The following is a 23092-nucleotide window of genomic DNA, read 5'->3' on the forward strand; positions in this document are numbered from 1 at the left end:
CAGGTACTGTTAATAAAGCAAGGTGAACCGAGGAAAGAAGGATCCTTTCTCTCCAGAGAGCGAAGCTGAGTGTTTTTGGTCTCCTTTGCTGAAAGCGGATTGCAGAGCAATTGTCCGAAAGCTGAGGCAAGGAAACCTGTTGGTTAAACCCTGGGACACCATGGCATGGCCTTCACTGCAGCATAAGGTTGTCATTTTGGCCCAGGTGGTTACAATCCTGGAGCCCAAGAACCGCCAGGGTTGGGTGTGCTGACATTTCGGTTACCTCACCTTTCCCTCACTCGGAGAGGGCTGCTGCAGGAACAGATCCCACAGCCATCTAATGAGATCCACATTGGTGAAGTTATACAGAGCCAAGTCCTATTTATCATTAATTGGTGGGTTTGCTTGCAGATCTTTCCTATTATTTGCTGATTATACCCCTACACATTTTATTATCTTGCCAAAATTCAAATGCTAATAATTTCTTGATTTATTGTTTGTTTATAACACTGTCTACTGCCTAAATAGATTTACTTAGAAGATTTCAAAACAGCAACAGCTCTTTTGCTGACTGGGTTTCTTTCACATTTTGCACATGGCAGTCAACTATTTATAAACCTCCATAGGGACTCCTAAACCTTTACAGTTGGGTTCCTCCCACAACTTCAGCCTCTTTTCTCCCTTGCTCCCCAAGGCAAGTCTTGTTTTTTTGGCATAAAGACAATGATGGTGATTGTTAGGTGGAGAAAATGTCCACAAGCTATGAACTGTGGGTAAGGATTTTAAATTTGCACATCAAGCAGGAGAAATTGGAAGTCGGAGACATCCAGTAGAGTGAGGGTATCTTCAACATAAAGTGGGAGATCCACGTGTGAGTTGCTAGTGTTCTTTAGATTTACAAAATTTGAAACTGAAAAATTGAAGACTCATTTGTAAAGTGAGTCTGTGTGCAGTGCTGTGCATGCTGTAGCACGTCCCATTTCCAGCAGTGCACAAATTTGACTTTTAAATCTGATGTACTTTAGAGTAAAGAAAGGAATGGTGGAGAGAAGAAAAAAGCCAGAACAACTGGTCACATGTGATGGCAGTTAATGAACGCCAGAGTGGGATGTATAGCCTCATACATCTCTGGGGCAGTTTCATTGACTTTAATGGAATTTAAATTTTTAACCTATTACAACTAGGCAAAGATCTGAAGGGAGAAAAGCATTGTTCAGAGACCAGAAAAAACCTACTGTGCTCGTGTGATGTGAAGTATCTGGGTAGCTGTTGATGTCTCGCTAATATGTAAAAAGAGGGTATTTTAAAAATAATACCAGGGAGGTAAAAATTATACCTATTAACAGTTTCCTCATTTCTCTCTCACATGCTTCTCTACAGAAGTTGCCAAACCCACTATTATTGAATAAATATCAGTATCAATATTAAGCTTTTTTCCCCCCTGAAATGTGAGTAAACTGTGTGTGGCTGGGTCTGGTCCCTGGGAAGGGAAAAGCCATGGGGTTGCCATGTGAATGTACATGTCAAAGTGCAGCTCTGCCAGCCAGTCTGGGGCTGGGTGGGGAGAGACACGGGGAGAATGAACTCAGTGTTACAAACCGTCTCTTTTGAATTTCTACAACCTATTAGTCACAGCAAGCTGCCCTTATTGATTTTGGTAAGAGAGGTCACTTTTAATCCTCTAAAGTGGAGAGAGCTACATGCACTCTCCATAGCATGACATTAAAATTGACACAGCTCTGCATCAGTTCTATGAAAAAGCCCTAAACCTAGATGGATTATTGCCTTGCTTTTCAATGGATATAAGCTGCTAAGCAGAGCATGCTAACCTAGATTAGGTGTAAAGGCTTTAAAATGCTTTGTAAAGAATGCACAACCAAAAGAAGCTAGAAAATATGAGAACATGCTAAAAGAGCTGCCCCTGCAGAAATAGGCCATTAGTTTTCAGATACTTATTTTCTCCATTTTAAAACATTTAAATGTCAACACAAAAGAGTGGAGATTATCATATAAAAGAACAAACAAAAGCTGACCTTACTCTATGATTATGAAGAAAGCTTTATTCTGGCTGATACCCCTTGCTAGTTTTGTTTATGTTCTTTAGAGAACTAAATCTTTGAATACAATTAGGACTCTCTGACTCGAATCTTAAGTGTGCCTCAAAATAAACAGCAGAGGTGAACTCTCAGCAGTTTTCTTTTCATCTTTGTTATCCTTGCTCTGACCCTTTTTTCCTGCCTAATGATCCTCTGTGGTATACTATTATTAAGAGAAATCTTGATAGAAAAATATGCTTTATGTGGATAGGAATATCATTATAAGCCTGGAAAAGGTTTTTTTTTTTTTTTTTTGGAATTCGACAAAATGACTAATGCCCCTTTTGATTTTATGCTATTTATTTATTTGGAAATTTGTTCTCTGAAGGTTTTTCTGATTTTTTTCTGTGAGTCTCAGTAAATATTTACAATGTAGTGTTTAGGGAAATTTTTTGTCTTGTCATGCAAGCTTGGTGTTCTCCCTTTTCATTAGTTGTAAGTTTGCACCACTATTTCTTACTGAAGGTTAGAAATTCCCTCCCTAAATAAAAGACAGCTGCAAAAGAAACAGTGACAAAAACCATTAAGGTACAAGACTGAACTTTAATTTGTGGAGCCTGTAAGAGGTGCCAGAGCTGCTTTCAGTAAATGTTAAAAGTCCTCTGTGAGAAGGTCTCTGAGCTCATTCTCAACAGAGATTAAAGTATGTGTGTGTCTATGAGGCCAGCGTGGCTTCCCCTCCTACATTAAGAGATACTTACTCCTCCTCCCCTTCCTCCCTCACCTGAGATGTGTGTGTGGGGTGCTGGTATTTCCTCCCTCTTCGTGGACTTAGCCTAGGGAAATTCAAAGCAGGCACAGAAAGGGAGCTGGCTTTTGGCTTTGTCACTGACACCGAGACATGACGCCTAGAAGAAAAGGTGAAAGATGCCCAATCTGCAGATTGTCTGGGCATCTATCTGGCAGCTTTTTTTTTTTTCCTTATCCTAGCCCTACCTTTCCTTCTGCTATCAAGGAAGAAATAAAAATAAGGTCCCTTGCCAGTCTCTCCTTTTTGTTGGAAGAGTCCTCCCTGATGTCACAGAGGGGAGAGAAAGAAGGAAGATGAGAAACTAAGAGTTGCTAAAGGAGGCAAGAAATAAAAGGAAGAAAAGTACCTTTCTTTTTACTTATATAAAAGATGTATTCCTACCCCAGATCAGAATTGGTAGGGAAAATGGAAAGGAAAATTCATACAGGAGAAGAAGAAAGAAAAGAGTATTACTAAGACATGAAGATAGCTGAGGGAGGCTATCATGAGGCTGTTCAAGCGAGCGAGATAGAGTGAAAAATCAGCACTCATATGAAGTAGACATTAAAAAAGACAGCTCTTTTTTTTTAAGAAGCGGGATATCAAAATATTCCTGTGATGTACTTCTTAGCAGAATTGGTGGAGCAAAGACTGAGGAGTATGAAAAGTAAAATTTGCTTTTCTCCCCACCATGCCCATCCTGTCCCTTCCACTCCCAATCCAAGGAAATGGAATTAGTTTCTCAGCTTAGTATTGAAATGAGACGTCAAGGGATGTGGCTGTATAAGAAAAGAGGAGACATGAAGGTGCTAAGTTGATGTTGGGTATTAGAATAACTTTTCCCTGAAAAAGTGGAAAGGAAAGTCAGTCTGGACGCTTATGTTTCTGCTTTCTTTATAGTCTTTTCTAAGACATTCTTTCTCTCATCATACTCCTGTCTTATCTCTGAGATCTCTTTGTATGTCCCTTGGGAAGTATACATCTGGGTAAAGCCTGTTCCTGTAATGACAAAGTAACCATGGCTCTTTCCCATTTATGCTATTTTTTTCCCAGTACAGTAAACTCATGCAAATGTAAATGCCAGCATGTATGTTTCAGGAAAACCAGGAAAACTATTACGTGTGTTACACCTCTGCACATAAGTTCTTATTTTGTGGATTATTGTGTGGCTGGAATCTTTTTCAGGTGCACCTCTTATATCCAAATTTCTTTTCTTTGCTTCATCCATCTCAGCCAGTTAAATGTGTATATAACTGATTTTCTGAAATGGGGCCAAAGTCCATGTACTTCAATAGCTCTTAAACATGTGGTTAACTTCAAGCATGTGTGCAGGGGCTTGCTGAAGAGAGATAGTTTGCTGAATCAGGACTTCCCAACACCAAGATTTTAAATTGCAAACAATCCTCTATTTTAATGTGTTTTAACTACTGTCTCCCATGGACTAACAAAAGGTAACTATTGTTAGTTGACTCCTGCAGATGAAGAAAGTTGTACTTGGATAAACAGAAATTTAAGGATAAACCAAATTTTTCTGACACACTTATGTGAGAACTATTTTCTTACTTCTTCCTAATAACTAGTTATGAAACATGAATTATGAAAGGGAATAATGATCATCATTTCATGTTATGATTAAAAACTTATTTTTCTGGGGTAGATAGAAAAGGTCCACTACTTAAAAAAAAAAGATATTTGTTACAGTTTTTTTCTTTAGATTGCTGTATTTTCTAACTAAATGCAGTACTAAGATGATAATGTATGTATGCCATCATTGACCAAATAAATATCAGCCAGCTATCCAGTCTTCTGGACATGTAAATCTATGTTACTTATGGAGAAATATTTAAAAAACCAATGAAAGTGTGTATATATGTAAAAAAACCCAAACAAACTAAAAAGGCTCAAAACAAATAAAAACAAACAACCCAAAGCCCACCCCCAACCAAACCAACCCAACTAAATCCCACTCCACAAAAAAACCCCAAAGAAATAGGAAACAAAGCAGCAAAAAATGCGGTTGCCTTTGTCCTTCACTTACATTCCTCCATGTGAAGGGATAGAGGGGATAGGGCTGCCTGCCCTGTGTTGTTGTGGTTTTCTCTATCCTGGATCACAGGTACTGTGGGGTGGAAAGTAGACTCCAGAGAAAGTAGACTACAGAGCAAATGCATCTGTTGGAAGGTGCAGGCAAGGAGAAAGAGTCAGTGAGGGAAATGTTCCTTTCAAAATCGTACTTAATATGCTGTCAGTGATGGAGTGCTCAAATTGCCTTCCTGTTGACAGTTGGGTAAGGAAAAAAAAGCATCTTTTGCTATTGAAGTTGATACACTTAATACATTGTTTTAAAACGAAATGTTCTTCCCTTGTTTTTGTGTTAAGGTGGTAAGACTTTGGGCTTTCTTCTTCTTTTCTTCCTACTTTTCAATATTAATTTCCTCACATTCCATCTTCAAACCAGCTAATCTGTATCCCCTTCTTCTTGAATAGCATTATCCTGACAACAGGGCAGTGAAAAAAGCAGAGACTGCAGGACTTCTAACAATGCCACAGGGCCCCAGGAATAGGAATGCCCTGAAAAAAAATGTGCTTCCATCCAGCTGCCCTTCATATTGTTGTCTCCCTATCCAATTTACTGGAGAATTTCCCACTGGCTCTTGGCTCATTCCCAAATGAGAATGTAATCTTTTAAAGATTACACTGCATAATGGAGGGACAAGGAGCTCTTTATTAACTGGGATGGGGAGTCACTTGCTATTAGGCAAGGGAAGGGGATGGGATGTAGTACTGTTTTGTGAGCTCTGCTTTCTGCCCCTTCTTGTCTTGTCAGCAACAGGATGGCAGGTTGGGAGTGGGAAGCCACTGCAGCTGCAATGTAGAAAAAGAAATAATTGAATGTAGCTTATGATTATGGCAATTACTTTTATAACATGAGGGATTATGCCATAACTATTATTTTGCCAACACGATTAAATTGCTAACCTAATACCACAACATGTTTTCCAGGAAAATAAAAAAATAATTCTGCTTGTTCCAGAGTTGATGCATTCAAAGAGTATTATTAATGCAGTGTGAAAGAGCTGACCAGCCAAGGAACCTGCAGTGCTGTCTGTGCAGACATTGTCTGGACTGGACCCCTGTCACTTCCATGAACTCTGCCAGTTAGACACCCTCACCCTTTCTGGGATGTAAAGCAATGTGGTACTCTGGTAATTTTAAATGCTCCTTCTCCTGTCAAGCAGATAAGCTTCTGCCAGTAATTGTTAGTAAAGAAATAATCAGAAGCTACGCCTGCAATGGAGAAATTCTTGAAACTTCACGAAGAGACCAATTTTGCTCACATAAACCCACTAAACTGATTGGAAAGCTTAAACTTCAATGTATTTTCATACTGGGCTCTTCTTTTTACTACATATTTTGAAAATATTGCTCGGTACAATGAATATCTGTATGTGAAATAATTCTAGGTCACCTCTAGTGTGAAGCAATTTTTGCTGAATATACAAATTGCTGAAATGCAATATGCATTTTGAGGCAATTTTTTCTGGAATATGCAGTGCCTTTTTCAATGGTTTTTTAAAAATATTTTTTCGTCTACACGCATAACAAGGTCATAAATGAGAATTTGTCATATAGCTGGTACAGATACTGCCTCGTATAGACTGTTCATGATAGGAGTATAAGCTAACTTAATTATGCAGGAAGAGCAGTTTCCTTTTGTTCATCAGCTGGAAAATGAGTAGAAAATTTAATTTTGGAGACTTCAGAGATATATCATGTGTTGATCATTATGAGCAAATTAACTGGCTTCATGGAAAAGCCAGTTCTGATTCTGAAGAGAAATGCAGGTTAACATTATAATTCTACAAATATTTTTATTACTTTTTATTTGGTATGTCATGAATGATACCTCAAACAGTTGATTTCATTTTTACTGTATGTATATTTAAGTCTTTTCACACCACTGTGCTTTATGAAAATACTTGTTGTTACACAAAGCTATTGGAAACATTTGGAAAGACTGGACATGCATTTGTAAATCAACCTCTTCTTTTTCTGCTGAAGAACTGGAGTTATGGATATCAAATTGAGGTCAAACAGGAGCATGTTACTGTATTATTTTGTCAGGATTAGAAACCTCTGAATGACAGCCTTTACCTGATTGTATTCTTTTTTTCCTCCTTCTTTACTTCTGAATATGTAAACACAAAAAGAAGCAAATACGGTTTCATGGTGGATATTTTTGTTCTGTAGCAGATACTACCAGTGCAACATGCAACCTGTTTGTCTCAATGACACAAACTCTTGGTTTTTGACCTTCCTATTCATTTTGAAGAGTTTTGAAGAGTCATCTTAGGTAAGAGGTGTTCTCAGTTACCTTCTGGGACTGAGAGCTCTGGGTGCTATTAAGAAGGCTTTATTGTAAGCCAGTTTCATAATTTCCTTGTAGTGTCTAACCAGATGAACAAGGTTATACCTCTATTTGATAACTACAAAACATTTTTTAGTCAGGTAAGGGTGTATTTCTATTCCCTTGGCTTGTATCACTTTAAGACCATTGTGTTTCCAGAGAGACATCCTTTATTAGTTTCCTCTGAGGGCTTTTTATTTTTGTCCCTGGTGCATTAGTTCCTAGCTGGTAGAAACAGTTACACAAGAAATCAACCTGTTTTCTTACATCTCCTATGCCCAGGGCATATTAGTAAGTCTTTGGTTGCTACTTGCTTTTAGAAAGAAGGTCAGTGTGGGTTTATTGCACATCTGCCAGTAGTTTGCAAAAGCCTGGATCCTCATAGTGACCTGTGTGCCCACCAGGCAAGTGTTACCTTTCACAGACTGTGAGGAGGGACTCATAACGGATGGAAAGGGGCCTAGCAGATGCCTGAGGGCCATACCTCAAGCTGTCACAGGGGTTTCACCAGTTCTTGCCGTTCATTTGCTTTCCTGACCTCTTTGCATCGTGTGCTTAAGGACTTTAAAACCAGCCTGTGGCTCAGAGCTTTAACTGCAGGCGGCACTGCAACATGATCTGCTGGAAATTGTAAAATCAGTGATACAGATTTGGGTGGACTTCTGTGTGCCCCCTCACTGTTAATAGGTAATAAAATATTAACATTTCAGTGTGATGTGGGATTTTTTTTGGTGTGACCCTGTGTTTAACTGCCAACAACACGCAGGTGTAAAATTATTTCAGTTACAGGAGAAGTACTTGAATACCACCTAGACAGTTGTGTGTTCAGAAGGTCTGGAAGTAAAATTGGATGGTTTTCTTCATTTTGTTGGTGTTACAGCATGAGCTAGTTTGAATATAATTTTTTCTTTCTTTTCTACAAATATTCCAGTGGAATTATTTTCAGCGCCAAAGGGAAATTTCTGTAAGACCTTGTCATAGGCCATGTTTTTGCATTTTTCTTGTTTCCCTGCCAATCTGTAACCTCCCTGTCTTTCTAACACTTGGAAAACTTTCTGCATATTTATGTCAGTTTCTGTGTCAGCTGATGTTGAAATAGGTTTAAAAACCACAGCCAGAACTTTTATTTACCCAAATATTTAGCTTTCAGTTTAACCTGACCCTAGACTGAACACGTCTGAATTAAAGTAGCCCAACAAATCAGCTACTTTCTACCTCCTCTGACATGCGACTGGCTGTGTAGATACTCTGAGCTTGCCCTAAATATTATGAAGGGAGGGAAAGAAGCATGTAAAGGTCAATGCTGTGGTTTACTTGAAGGACAGTGGTTTGTTATAAGCTGCTGTGACTCAATTATTTTTGATACTCTGTTTATCATATCTCAGCTGAAAGATGCTAGGAAAGCTTCTTAGCTAGAAGAGGCAGGTCTCACCAGCTTTTGTTTTCATGAAGGAACATAGACTATAAACTGCTTGCATGAAGCATGCTACTTGCTATATGTTTGCAGAAGACTTGTGTTTGGATCCCATCTTCGAGTAACACTGTAGAGGACATAAATTCTAAATTATGAGGCTTATTTTGACATTAAATCTTTTCAGCTGGATGATTTTTTTGTTGTTGCTTTAAAACAACGGGTATTTTTACAACACATGAGTATAACATAGAAAGTATTCAGTTCCTTTCGATGATTTTGTTGCTGGGTGTAGAGACACGGCACTAGCATCTAGCAAGCAAATACATTCCTGTGGTGTTTTCAAAAGCATATGAGAAACCATATGTTTTCATAGGAAAACAGCTGTTACCAAGCATATGCTTTCTGAGTAGAGTGAAACATTAAAAGGGCAAAGTAGGACCCCGGCTTGTCTTCTAGGTTGAATAAAGCTGGCAATAACTGTCTCTTTCAATGTACAGTGGCACTGCATGTAGATATTGCCATGTGGAGTTGTAGCTGGAAGGAGGGAGACAGATTAACGTCCACAGTCTGCAGCTTGGAAGAGACAATATAAATCTCTGTCCTGCTCTGACCTGTGAATGCCTCTGTAGGAGTTATAGTAACAGACAAATTAGCATAATGTAATTGGCTGGCAAGGTCAGCCCCTCTCCAGGAGCATTAGCAATGTTTACTGTAAGAAGAGACAGACCAAGTATTGTAGGGTAGTACATTGTCTGTCCTTTTTGAAGGAAGAATAATCATTTTGGACTCCCTACATCACAGACTCCACCATATCTTACTAAAATTCAGATAATCATATTTCTGCCTTAAAGCAAATAATCTAACAGAACAACAATGTATGTATTCTCTACTATCACACAAATCTTTATTCTTTATGGTTTTGCTTTGAACCTCATTGAATATACTTTTCTCTCTTTCTCTGTTGAATAGTTTTTTTCTGGATGCTAAACTTCCATATGCATTCCTGCCAGTACCTAATAAATCTTGTTGAGAGAATTAAAATTTCTGGTCATATTAAATGAGACACAAATAGTAAATCCAGACAAACTTAGCAGCTTTCTTGTTTGGCTCTTTGAAAATGAAAACTCTGAGCAAAATTCTGGGCCAGCTCTAGCAATCCAGGCTCACTGAATCCAGCTTTGCAAACCTTGTCACATCTATAGGTAAGAAATGTGAGATGATGTGTTTTAATGGAGATCTCCCATTGAATCACAAAGAGCTCTGGCTTTTCAGCCTTTGCTTTCAAAAACGAAAATTTGTAGCAAGCCTTTGAAATGAGTTCAAGCCTTTAGTTATGAAAATATTTGAGAAATGGCTTTCAGGATATCATACAGGATATCATATCAGGATATCATACATTGCCTTTTCTTATATAACCAACAGGAATGGTGAAGATTGTGATATTTAGTACTGTCTGTGTCAGGGAGTTGCCACTGTAATTTTCCTAGACAATTGGCAGAAAGGCTGAAACACACACAGAATCACCTTCTGAGCACTATCTTACTGGAAAACCTCTTTCCTTTTGCTTAGACAGTGTGATCCAATGGCTTTCCAGAGCACATTTCATTCTGTTGTCTTCTGGTGGTGAAGAAAAACCAGGTAGCATTTCCTGGACCCTGCAGTAGCTATTTTTTGAGTCTTGTGTATTAAAAATGTAAGTTAGGTTGGTTTCAAATGAGCAGTGTTCAAGGTTGAAGGGTAATATTGCTACTCTTTAATGCACACACCCAGGAGCTAGCTGCTCTTGAGAACAGGATCATGGTACTACTTGTGCTAGGCTGGAACTCCTGACCCTCTTCTCTGTTCTTCAACTTTCAGCTATCACATTGCTCAGGTTGTAAACATCCCACTGACAGCCACTTTCTAGGCAAAGCTGCTGTGTGGAGGAGAGCACTCAGAATTAACAATTCTCCAAGTGCAGCTAGGTTGTTGCTCAAGGATGCCTGCCTGCCCTGTTTTAATTCATGGCTTAGCTGAAACTCCTGCCTGAATCATGTTTTTCCTCCTTGAATGAAGTTACTATCTGGCTGGGTCACACCAGGAAGACCAATTATACAGGAGGATGAATCATTTTTTACTTAGGAAAAGGAGCATTGTGGCTCCTCAGATGCAGTGAGAACTTCACCAAGGCATTTCAGAAGCATGTGGTACTCCAAAGGAATGGCATGTAATTTCCCCAGGATGGCTCCACACCACATTTAATTAGTGTGACTGGAAGCGTGTACATCTGGATCATTGTCTGGTAGCATTATCAAATATAGTGCAGCTTCTTTGTTTTTCACTCCATTTCCTTCACTCAGAAAAGAAGCTGAGCCAAACATATCCTGCTTTTACAACTGAGAATTCACCCCCTTCATCATCATCACCACCACCACCATATGACCTCAGTTAGATTTTTAGCCTGACTCTTCTGAAATGGCTCACAATTTTTAGTGTCCATATTAGATGTGCAGCCAGGAATCTTTTAATTGGATACAATTTTCTGCAGATAATGAGCTCCCCTTTTCTGAAGAATAGATCCTGCAATGTTGTCTGGACTTTCTGGATTTGAGTATGCAGTCATTATTCTCCTTTACTGATTTACATGTCTTTCTCTCATGTTTACAGCTACCAAATAACTGTTCTTTTGTCTTACATTTCTTTTAATGGTATTCATTATATAACTATTTTCTGTATTGGTTGAAGTATCTAGATTATGATTTCTTGTTAGTTTTGTGGGTTTGAAATGCATGCTGTTCTAAAGTCCTGTGGAGTTCTCTTACAAAAAAACCTTCTGCTGTGTCACTGCTGTGTTACATTGCCTTCCCAGGTACACTGTGTTGTCTCTAAAATCTATTCCTTTCTCTTCACTTCCAAGCACTGTGTAGCTGTTGAAGGTCTTTGTCCTGTTTTACATGTAAGGCAGAATAATTTGAAGTAGTTTGATCAAAATCATGCAGTAAATCTGTACAAGGGTGAGGAAAAGGATGGCTGTGCCGTTCCCAGTCTACCTGACCTGCAGAACACATTTGTTCTGTCCGAGGAGTTATATTTTTGACCTTTTCTGCTGTCCCTGTCCTGGGAAATTGTATGTCCAAGCTCCATACCAGCTTGCTTACTTGTTCTTTTTCCCATTAACAACAGCTCTTCTTCCAGAGAGCTCCATCTGTGTTTAAGACCAAGTCACATGCCTTCAGCAGTGGATGGTCAACTCTGTTTCTTGCAGAAGGACCAATACTGGTTTATCTTTCTTCCAAGCATGTTTATTCTCCTTAGTCTTATTTTTTTCCCTGCCTCTCTGTCACTTGCTGAAACCAAGGCAGAGGTGGACAAGAGCTGCTTCTCCTTAACCAGACTGCTTACCAGCTTTGAAGATTCCGAGGACACTTTCTTGTAATCTCTGTTTGTCAGTAGCCCTTGCTGTACCCAGCAGAAGTGAACCTCCTTTAACTAGAAGTGTATCTAACATTTTGCCTTCAGTGTAGACACTCTGTTTGCCTTTCTAAACCTTACGTTTTTTAATTCTTATGGCTACAAAGGTTATTAGTTTTTTTCTGAAGGCTTCCAAATGATGTACTTAATTTTATTTAAGTTCTTTCAGTTCAAGATCTAAACTATACTAGCTCTCCTCTCCCAAAGCATCAATCTAAAATTGATTGAAGTGATTGTGGATCCTGCAAAACTGCATGATTGTCTTTGTGATTACTTCCCAGGAGACCTGGTGAATTAATTTGATCCTGACTTGACGTCTTGGTGTTGCTTTTAGGATTTTCACTGATCAAGATGATTTTCCTACCAGCTCACTTGAAAATCCACTTCATTGGTTAAACCTATGATCTCTCGTTATGCTGCAAATGGTTTGTCTGGGTCTTTTTGAGAGCATCATTACCCTTCACTCCTGGACCTTTCCCAGCCTTTTGTTGGAGTGACCATGTAGTACTAGCCTGCCTGGCCCAACACAGCTGGCACAGTGGCTTGGGGGTAACAGAATATTTAGGAGATGCATTTTATTACCAGGGTAGCAGCATTTCCACTTGACTTCTTAGCAGAAAAGTTAAACCTGCTGGTTTTCTGCTTGAAACTGCCTGAATGGAAAAATCACTGGCTGTTTTGTTGCTACCATCCTTGCTCTCTTTCCCAACTGCTCTGTCTAAAAAATGTTCTGGTCATTGAGTGCAGTCAACAGCCCGGGCTGTAACTCATGCATGATGCCAATAACTTATGCCACTGAAATCAATGATGAGAATTTTAAAGAAGCTCTAAATAAAATGCAACAAATTTAGATGCCAAAGCGCTGTCTCTGTGAATTTGCTATTAACAGATTATAAATGGTTTGCATAATGTTGAAAAGCCTAGTGCCTTCAGTTAGCAGTATCAAAGGTTTGTTTAAAGCAATTCCTGGAGGAGTGCTGCCCTCCCCTTCCCAGCTTTCTGTTTCATGATGGATAAAAACAAAACTCCTTACAATAAAGAAAGGAAGGCCAGGTTTTCAACTACCCTCTGACTGGCCTCCAGATCTGGCAGCTACTTTTGGATGTCTAATTGCTTGTCCTGCAAAAGTTGACATGCACCTACTTTGGGAAGGTTCTTTGAGTACCCACTTAGTATGTGCACTCTGTCTGATTTACAGAAATGAAACGATAGTGCTGGAAAAAACTCAAGCAGAGTTATAATTCTGTTTCTTTTAATTTTTATCTATTTATTTAAACTTTTCTGGTCTTCTCAATTCACAGATAAGTACTAGATGCAAGGAAACAGTGGAAAGTAAAGGACAAGGCACTGGACTGGGAGAAAAGAGCCCTTGCATTGAGTCCTGATATTAGGCTAAACAATTCCCTTTCTCTTTTTCTTCTTTCCTCTTTCCTTGTTTTGTCTCTGGTCTCTGAGGCTTGTGGACAAGTGTTGTCCCTCAATGTGTCTATAAATGTTTTACCACAGTAAGGCCTTGATTTCAACTAAGGCCTTTAGGAATTACACCTAGTAAGTATCCTAGCAAATTTCTTTTCTTCTTCTCATGTTTCTTAGCAGCCCTTCTCCTTTTGAAATGCATGGCAAGCTCCCTTGTTTACAGCAATCTAATGGGACCATAATTCTGTCCCTGAGATAATATTACAGATATAAGTCAGTTTTGCCTTAGACAAAGTTCTATGGAGAATGTATTTTCTTATAAACACGCTTTTTATAAAAGGGTTTGTTGTTTTGTGTTTACTGGTGTTCCATCTGCTCTAGAGAATACATTTGAGAAAAACTAGCTCCAGCATGGCATATAATGTTTCATTAGCAGTCATAACCTTGTTTATTTGCTTTTTAAAATTGTATTTAGAAAAGGAAATCACTTTGCACCCTTGACATGCTGCCAGGTTCCTGTTTATAAATGTCACAATAGGCAACTTAGAAGAAATGAAATGGTCAGTTTATGGCTTTTGCATAAAGAATGAGAGAACTGGGTAGAGCCAGGCAGCCAGTTGTGCTCCCCCTGTTTTTTAGCCTCCCAATTAGCAGGAGTTAATGTGGTGTTAGCAGTGCAAAACACCCTGAGTGACCCAAACTGGGCTTTGCACACTTAGTGTAACTGATCTTCAGCTGAACAGAAGAAGCTCTTTGTGCTATGTTGCTTTAAGTGGTTATATTGGACAAGAAATTGTGCATGAAACAAGCAACCCTGAGGAAAAATGGGAAATATCTGTAGGAAACTTCAAGACATAAGCATGCAATCTGATGTCATCTTTTCCCATGGAGAAGCTATTTCCTTTCAAACTCTGGTGAAACCAAACTTCCAAAGTTTCCTTCTCCTTTAAAATATGTTCCTTTACATCACTTTTGTTTCCTTTGCTCTAGTAAATGGTTTATCATGGGTACCTCTGGTATACACCATATATTACTTACTCTGTGTGTGTAAAGAAGGCTTCATGTGTTGCAAGCATAGTCTGGACAGACATGCTGTAAAGGGCACGAGAAGGGTAGTGGGGGAAGAGGGGAGGGAATTGTGGAAGACAAGGGTCATCTTTCAGTATTCATTTCTACTGATAATTAGAGGGCACCACTGAACGACTGTAATTAGATCATGTCAAAAAAATTAAGATAAAAGACCAAAAATTCTAAGTATCCTGCATTTTGTTCACAGTATCAGAGGAGTCAGAGCATTAGCTATGAGAGCAGCCAAAGTGGAGGACAGGCATGGAGGCTTGTCTTGCCCATGGAAGGAGTTCATGGGCATTTCCCTGAGAAGGTGCCAGGGAGGGACTGGAGGAGGTGACAGTGCTCCCTGGGTGCCCCAGGGGCAGAGGCACAGCGGGGGCAGCCAGAGCTTGGCCTGCAGCACCAGCAGCATTACAGAGATTTTGTGCAGGGCTGTCACCCTTTAGGCAGAGGCAGCAGCCTTAAGAGGATTAGTAGTGCTTAAATGGGCCCTTTGGACTTTGAGTTACAGTGGTGACTGCTAGAGCCTTGAGATGGCTTATACCTGGCTTAGCACTTCATATGTCTGTCCTGTGTCCTGTGCCACGCTGCTTAGCAGTGCTGTGCAGTTTGCTGGAGATTAGCAGATGAGGCTTGCATCACTCAGTGTATCTCAGAAAGCCTTTCTGATAACATATGAACAGCTATTGAAAGAAAACAGGATAAAAAGATTATTTATGGTTTTTCTTTTTTATTTTGTTTTGTTTTGTACCTCTTGAGGAGCAACCAGCATGTCTATGCTTAAGAATAACCCATCCTAACTTAAAACAACACGGAATTTTCCCTGCATGTTCCAACACAGATATTTAGGATAAAATTTTGCAAAGCTCCTGCCAGCCCCAGTACACAAGTCTGATCTATTAATTAACAGTGATTGTCTAAGGCTCCAAAAACTGAGAGCATTTTGTAAAAAGGACAAGGGTTACTGAAGTTCAGAGATACCTTTAGAAATGTTATCTTTTTTGGTCAATAAATTCTAGTCCTGGCGCTCCAGTGCCGTGTTTGGGTGGCAGTTCACTCTGGTCTGCAAACTGCTGGTGGTCGCAAAGCTGTGCTAAGTCATCTGCATCTGGTCTGTGGAACCATCTTGCCTTAATTACACATTTTATGATAAGAGCACAGAGTGCTCTGTGTGAAATTCAGAGGGTTGACAGAGGTCTGTGATCCAAAAAATTGGAAACCAGTGGCTGAGACTGATAAGTACAGATTCAAAGCTTTATGATTTCAGTGAGAGCAATGTTTCCCTTCTTTCCCCATCTGCCTATCATTACTTGTCATTCTTGAGTAAGGAGTTTAATTTTTCTTTACATTTTTACCCCTTTGGAGATCAGGTTGATAACATTTGACTGAGCAGCCGTGCCTGGGGTTCAAGAAGTCAGATATACCCATACTGCTCCTGGCCCTTCAGTCTCCAGTGTGGTGTGGATAGCTAGCGCGTCCACTTTAGGGGGAGATTTTGGATGGGGCCCTTGGGGGAAGGAAAGAGGCCTTCTCCATTCTGGGATGTATCATACCTGCTGTTTCTTGTAATGTGCCATTTTTATCAGGTAGCTGTTAAGTGAGCATTTGCCTTTCTTTGAAATGTTTTGAGGAATAGATCCTTTGGCATGAGTTCTGTATTTTTATGTGTCAGCCTCACTCAGTGACTTCATACCTCTTGCTAAGTAGGGGAGTTAAATGGATTTTAGCAGTCTGCAATAAGATCTTCATAGTGCTTTGTCCTTATGCTTAATGTTACTACACAGCATTCTCCAGCAGTTTCTCTCTGTGTCCTTTATTTTCTGGTTTAGTGCTTTTCCTCATTCGAAGCTCTACAGATGTTACAGTTTAAAAAAAAAAGAGGAAAAGGTATTGCATTTCAGTCTCCACCAAGTTTACTCACCCATCTCTTGCATAATGGAACTTTTTCTTTTTTTTTTTTAATTTAAATCTTGATAGTAGGCTTTCTTTTTCCTGTAAACCTTCAATTGCATTAGTAACATAATTCATTTTTTATCTCTGGTTTCTTCCCTAGTTCCTCATCTGTGTTTACTGGCCCTGAGTGGGCAGCAGGCTTAGTTCTGTGCTTAAAGGAGTTTAGATTTTGCATGCCAGTTACAGATGAAACAGTTGTGATGGGCTGGTGTGAGGGTGTTTTCCTTCCACTCTGACCTGAGTCAAGAGAAAAAAAATGAATTGGTGCTGCTTCTGGGGAGACTTGCTAACTTTTGTTTTCAAATTATCTTTTTATTCTGTCAGGAGAGAATTCATAGAGGCTCAGTAATTTTGATGGAGATTATATATGATGAAAAGAACTTTGAAGCTTGCCTTAATTTGCCACATTTAATCTATCATTTTCTTTGCAACAATGTCTTCCAGGTTTTTAAGCCAGCAGGTTCTTAGGTTGTGTAAGCAGTATGTGCAGTGAGTGAGTGTGTCGCTGGAGGCTTCCACTCATGTATCTTTTATATATTGTGAAGTTAGGGTCTCAGTAATCAGGAAAGACATGACTGTACACTTCTTAAAAGTGCACATGAAGCTGCCATTTAAATGTGTATTCTCTTAGGATATTTTTCCTTGTTAAAATATATTCATTGAGAGGACAGCCTGTATAAATTCTAAAGTACTGTTGTATATTTGATTTCTCTCTATATTTTTTTAAGTGGATGCCTTTTTCTTGAATTATGTGAAAATATTTTAAGTTGTTGTGCAGGAAAATATGGATAGATGATATTTTGCATAAAACAAAAGTATGCAAAAAGTTGTTTTGTTTGCGTTTAAATTAACTATGATTTTTTTTTGTTTTTAATGGAAAATACCTTCTGACTTGAGAATTTATATAACAGTCAGTCTGCAAAATACCTTTACATACAATTGGTTGTAGGTTACGCCTCTATTGATCTAAAAGCTTACACAGAACAATCCTGAATAGTCTGCAGTTCATGTAAAACTGGTGTTTGCAATTCTTGGTAAGCCTCACAGTTAAAAAATAAGAGTAGGAAAATAAAAACAGACTTTGGTTCAGAAACTAGATCTTATAGTTTAAAACCACAAACAAACCCTGAAACTCAGAATATTACAGTAGATTGTGAAGGATGGATCAGTCGTCTTCATCCTTTGAGTTCAGTAGATGGCGGTTGATGTGAGGTGGTGCTGTGTGAAATGGATGAGTGTTTCTCTGGAAGAACCAGGGTTTAGGGGAATTGGTGACTGTCTGGGTGTATTTTGCCTGTGTTTGTGTAGCTGTCATTTCTCTGCTGTGCTTGCCAACAGGGTGTGTGTTCTTGCGGAGTGATGTGTAATCCTCTCCACCAGAACATGGAAGCATGACTTCAAGAAGTTTTTAGCCTTTAGAAAAAAGGAGTGTGTTTGTCTATCCAAACTTAAATGGTTGCACGTGGGAGAAAAATGCTCAAATGTTTTCTTCAAAGTCTGAAGCTAAAATGGGCCATGAAGTGTAACTGGGGAGAAGTTAATATGATGATGATGATCTGCATGCTTTCCTCTTGCATCTGGAAAGGTTGAGAATGAACACGTTGAATTAAAAGTGGTTTGTGGATATGGTTTATTGCTTTTGGGTTTATTTGTTTGGGTGTTAAATACCGATGGAGAGTACTACATGAGCACATGGGTGAGGGGAGCATTTCTATAAAAGCTCTTCAGTGTTATAATTCTAGTTTCTGCTTCCTTGGGAGTGACTGGAAATTTCGGTGAGGATGAAACTTAGTCCTAAAGGACATAAATTCCTCTTCATACATTGGATCTTAATTAAGATTCACAAAATTAAGCTTAAGAGCATGTCTTTTGTGTCTCTACAGCTCCTGACATATGGGTGGCCTGCTCTCTGTGTGAACACTTAGGTTCAGTTTAATAAAATAGATAATAATGATAAGATCATATGTCCTCTTCTGATGCTTAAGCACAGTAGAGAAGATACCTGAGAAAACTCCAAGTGTGTGTGTGGGTGTCATACTCTCTCAGAGTATGGATGGGTCTTGGGAATGTTAAAAGCAGAGGGAGATCTCATGTAGACTTCTCTGAGCTGGAATGGTGGGATCTCCACACCTACTATCAAATAATCTTTACCATGGGCTTAAGAGCTGGAGGATAATGATAAGGGGAGTCAAAGGAAATTTTATTCATGGATGCCTGGTAGAAGAACATGAAGAACTCCTTAAAAGTAGAATTGGAAGCAACACAACCAAACAACAATTCAATATATGAAGTGGAGGTCTCAGTTTCAGTCAATGTTGCTGAGTTTTTCCTCTCTCTATAAGGGCCCAAAGTCGAGTCTGCAAGGAGCTTGTTAATATCCCATCCAGATCCATTCAGAACCAGATGCAGAGCCAACACAGCAAAACCATTTTGGGAGGTCTGAAGACTGGCTGCATCACACATGCAATGAGCCTAGCCTTGCTGTGCTGGTGGTAGAGAGTCATTCTGCATGTCATGATGCGCACAGCGAGATCAGCTGGGCTTAGTGTCAGATCTGCTGTGCAGCACCTTCCTGCTGCCTTTCGGAGCATGCTTGCTGTCCTTAAAGTATGAACTTCCTTGAACTTCTCTGTAGATTCACAAGCATCTCACTGATGCAAGTTATTCTGAGATTGCCAAATCCTTTTCTTATGAATGTCAGAATTATGCTGAGTTTAACATTTTGTTGGGAAACCTTAGGCTTTCTCTTGGCAGCGTGGTATACGCTTGCCCAACAGCAGTGCTTGCATTACTGAGAAGAATGGACATCTGAAAGTGTTGACAGGCTTTCACTCTGCTTTTCCTTTCCATGCATCACATACTCAACCTACTTTTTGAAAAGATGTAGCTTACTGGAAATTGATAAAATTTTGAAACATTTCTGGAAGTTTATGCATTTAAGATAACAACTACAATGTCTTATGGGCAAACAAAATTTTCCATATCCATCATAATTAATCTGTTTGTACGTTAGAGAGCTCTGTAATTATAGAAGAAAATTTAAAAAGAAGGAAAAGAGAAAGAAAATACCTAGTTTAGGAGGACAGGAATCTCATATTAAATCTTTAAGTTCTGCCCTGCCATGGTACAACAAAGTCCAGCAAAACTCTGGGCAAGTGCCAGGGTACCAGTTGTCTAAGGCTTGTGATAGATTTCCATCGTCCATTCCCAGGCCTTGCAGATTCATGGCACTGTACATGGTTCCTTTAGAGATAATTTTAGGAAGAGATAGCATTAAAATATTGACTGTACATGGATAGATATTAGATCTGGTTTTGCAAAATCTGGTCATGATAAAAAAACCAGGTTTGAATCCTGAGCTAGATTTGGCCATATATATTTTTTAAAAACTGAACAGGCTTTTCATCAGAAACCAGTAATGTGTTGAAGAAGTGACATTTTAATAGGAATGTGGTAGGTGAGGAAGAACATCTTTTGGAGAAGTTTTTATATATCTAGGGTTATTGCCTGATGGTCATGACATTCTTCTGTGCTATGACATATTACAGTTAAGACCTGATTCATAATGTGTAAATTATTTACTGTAAGAGGAACTCAAAGCTGAGTCCTCTTCACTCCAGGTGAGGTGGTGTAACCATTCAACGGTCGGCAGCACCTCTGCCTCTTTACACGTTAATGAAGACTGGAACAACTCCTTTAAGAGAAACAGAGATCCCTGTGTCCACACTGTTCTGGGAAATCACATGAAATATATAAAATTGGGAGCTAAGGGGATAACAGCTAATGCCTTCAATTGGGGTCCTCTAATTATTTGCTCTCTTTTTCCATGAGGTGTAGTTCTTTATTTGGCTCATAATACAATCTTTCTTTAGGTCTGGGATTCAACATGTTGTGTGCCTCTTCTGTTTTCCACATTTGATCAGAGCTCTGAGTTCCTTTCCCACCAGCTTTATCTACCAATATTTTGCAGTAGTTGTATATTTTTCCTAGACAAATTGACTCATAAATTATAATTTTGAATGAAATAGAACTTTGTTTTTTTTAATCCTGAGTATTGCAGTGGTTAGGAGGGTGCTTTGTGTGAGTTTTAGTGGCAGTGTGTGTATAAGGGTTTTTTTGTTCCCGTTTTCCTCAGCCTAGCATGAGGTGACAATGGAAAGTTTCTTTTCCTCTTGCTGCTAACAATTCACACGTTGATGCCTGATAGGAAAAATAATGCTCTCAAGGTTACCGTATTTTTCATGTGTATACATTGTGGCTTATCTCTGGCTTGAGAGTTTTGTTTGTTTTTAAACCCAGGCCAAGTCAAACCCTGCGGTTTAGTAGCAGTGTGTGCTGTGTGTACAGGCATAGCAGCAGAGAAGTCCTATTCCATGGCTCCTTCCTTAGCAGTATCCTGGCCCCTTGCTGGTTGTTTGCTCAGTGGATATGAGTTATCTGTGAACTTCTGGTTTTTTTTGGTTTTAAGAACTTTTTAAGAGCTCTGAGTTACCTGAAGCAAAGGTTATATGTGGTGAAATACAGTGCTGTTCTAAGCCTCTGGGATATTTTTGCTCTACAAAATCTATGGAGGCCAATAGAAGTGGCTGTTTCATGGTGTGCTGTGTACTGTTTGTTAGTTTGGGGCTGTAAAACTTGATTTGCTTGTCAGTCTAAGCAGAGGCAGTACACATAAACAGCCCATGCCCTAAATCAAGGTGTCATGTGCTCATATCATGTTCAGTTAGGAGAAATATGTGCTAAATATCCCCATTATATATCACAAGACAGAATCACAGAAGAGTGGTTAGTCAACCTGTGGGTATTTTTACCCAACCTATGGGTATTTTTCCACCTGTGAAAGTAAATATTTCTTTTTCATTTCTTTATTGTTGTTGGTTATAACAAGATCTATTGACTTGGGATCTACCAGGAGCTAGTAACTTTTCATGTTGTTGTTACTTTCAGATTCCTAATAGAATTCCTGTAGAACAGAAAACCAAGATAAGACATTTATTTATTTATTTATTTATTTTCATTTTCTTCCACCATCTCCCATTTCCCTTCTTCTCACAGAATATCTCCATGCATAACACAGTTGGAGGAGCAATGGCAGGGCCTGGATCCCACCAGCTGACAAACACAAGGATGCCAAACCACGACACCAGCGTTGTGATTCAGCAAGCCATGCCGTCTCCACAGTCCAGTTCCGTCATTACACAAGCACCTTCCACAAATCGGCAGATTGGGTGAGCCCATTTCCATTTTCTCATTTCTCTGGTTGTCTGGCTCCTGCCTGTAGGACCAGATGTCCTCAGGTCCTCATGCTTCTTAAGGTCCAGCTGCATGCAGGCCCAGATGTTGTTCTAGAGGTTTTTGAGGTTACAGAGTTTGCACTTGACCCTGCCAGGATGAGCAAGGACTCCTGCAGCACATGTTGCAGACTGTGGGGAATGGCCAGGTTACTCCAGATATGGCACACTGGTTCAAAAAGGACAGAATGCTGTACTTACTGGGAAGTCCTGCTTTCTGCTGCCATTTTTTTTTAAATCTTCTTATGATCATAGTGCGTGTTTTTTCTATAACTGCTCTGAGAAGAAAGACACAGTGTTTGTGAAGCTGATCCTTTGACTTCCTTCAACAGGAATTCTGGGTTTTCTATGGGTTTGAGCTATTTCCTATGAGGAATGAGGAATGCTGGAAGACAAAAGGACCATCAAGATAAATAGAGTTTGGCACAGTGTGAATAGCTGCTCAATTTGTGATGATGGATCCATATTTATTACCATAAATTGACAGTATGGATGCTTATTGTATTAGCTTGAATGCCAGTTGAGTGCTAATGCCTGGAGAACTGTATGAACAAAACCACCCATGTTTAGTATATGTTTACACCTGGCTACTTCCAGCAAGTATGAGATCCTCAAAAGTCACAATAACTTGTTTTTAATTGTACAGAAACTGCCCTGATGGCTTGAGGGTACAGTTTTTCATCACACAGCTCTGAGAATTTGGGGGTGGTGTAATACATGAAAATGTATGGATAAAAAGATATATTAGTGGACTAAGAAAGATGCAACAGTATAGATTCATTATCTGTCAATTGTAATTTGGTCACATCAATTAGTGATATATGCAAAAGCAGACACTGTCCCCAGTCATTATCTAAATAACTGACTATCAGCTTTCAGTCTTTTCAAAGTAAAGCCATAAAGTGAAATCCTGGCATTGAAAACTGAAATTCTAGTTATGCTTGAGTTTTCTTTCAAGATTTTTGGTGTAGGCCACAGGCTCTGCATCTCCCATGGTAGCTGGGATGGCCCATGGCTGGATACTCAGCCATGCACAGAACACAGATTCCATCTGCTGCCCTAGTTTTGTGTTCCTGGCCAAGCTCCTCTATTTTCCTTTTTACTACTATTTCAGGATTTGGTTCTTAATATATAAATCTGGTAGGATGGGTCACATAAATCTATTTGGTAGTTGTGCCCTTTGTGTATGTTACATCTTGTCAAAGCACAGTGTTCATTGAGATTTCGCATGCAATACCATTTGCCTGTGAATCCAGCAAAGCTGTTGTTTTATATATGTCC

At 39.3% G+C, this 23092-nt stretch overlaps 1 protein-coding gene across 6 annotated transcripts in view; it reads left to right on the forward strand.

Annotated features, from left to right (window-relative positions):
• CREB5 (cAMP responsive element binding protein 5) overlaps positions 1-23092 on the forward strand; it is a 256976-nt gene that overhangs the window by 61843 nt on the left and 172041 nt on the right. For all 6 annotated transcript variants that reach the window (XM_030967720.1, XM_030967729.1, XM_030967693.1 and 3 more), the window contains one exon: positions 21576-21748. In XM_030967720.1, the coding sequence (XP_030823580.1) occupies positions 21576-21748 (173 nt within the window). The remainder of the gene's footprint in view (positions 1-21575; positions 21749-23092) is intronic.

This window comes from Camarhynchus parvulus, chromosome 2 (genome assembly GCF_901933205.1).
Source record: "Camarhynchus parvulus chromosome 2, STF_HiC, whole genome shotgun sequence".
NCBI classification, from domain to species: domain Eukaryota; kingdom Metazoa; phylum Chordata; class Aves; order Passeriformes; family Thraupidae; genus Camarhynchus; species Camarhynchus parvulus.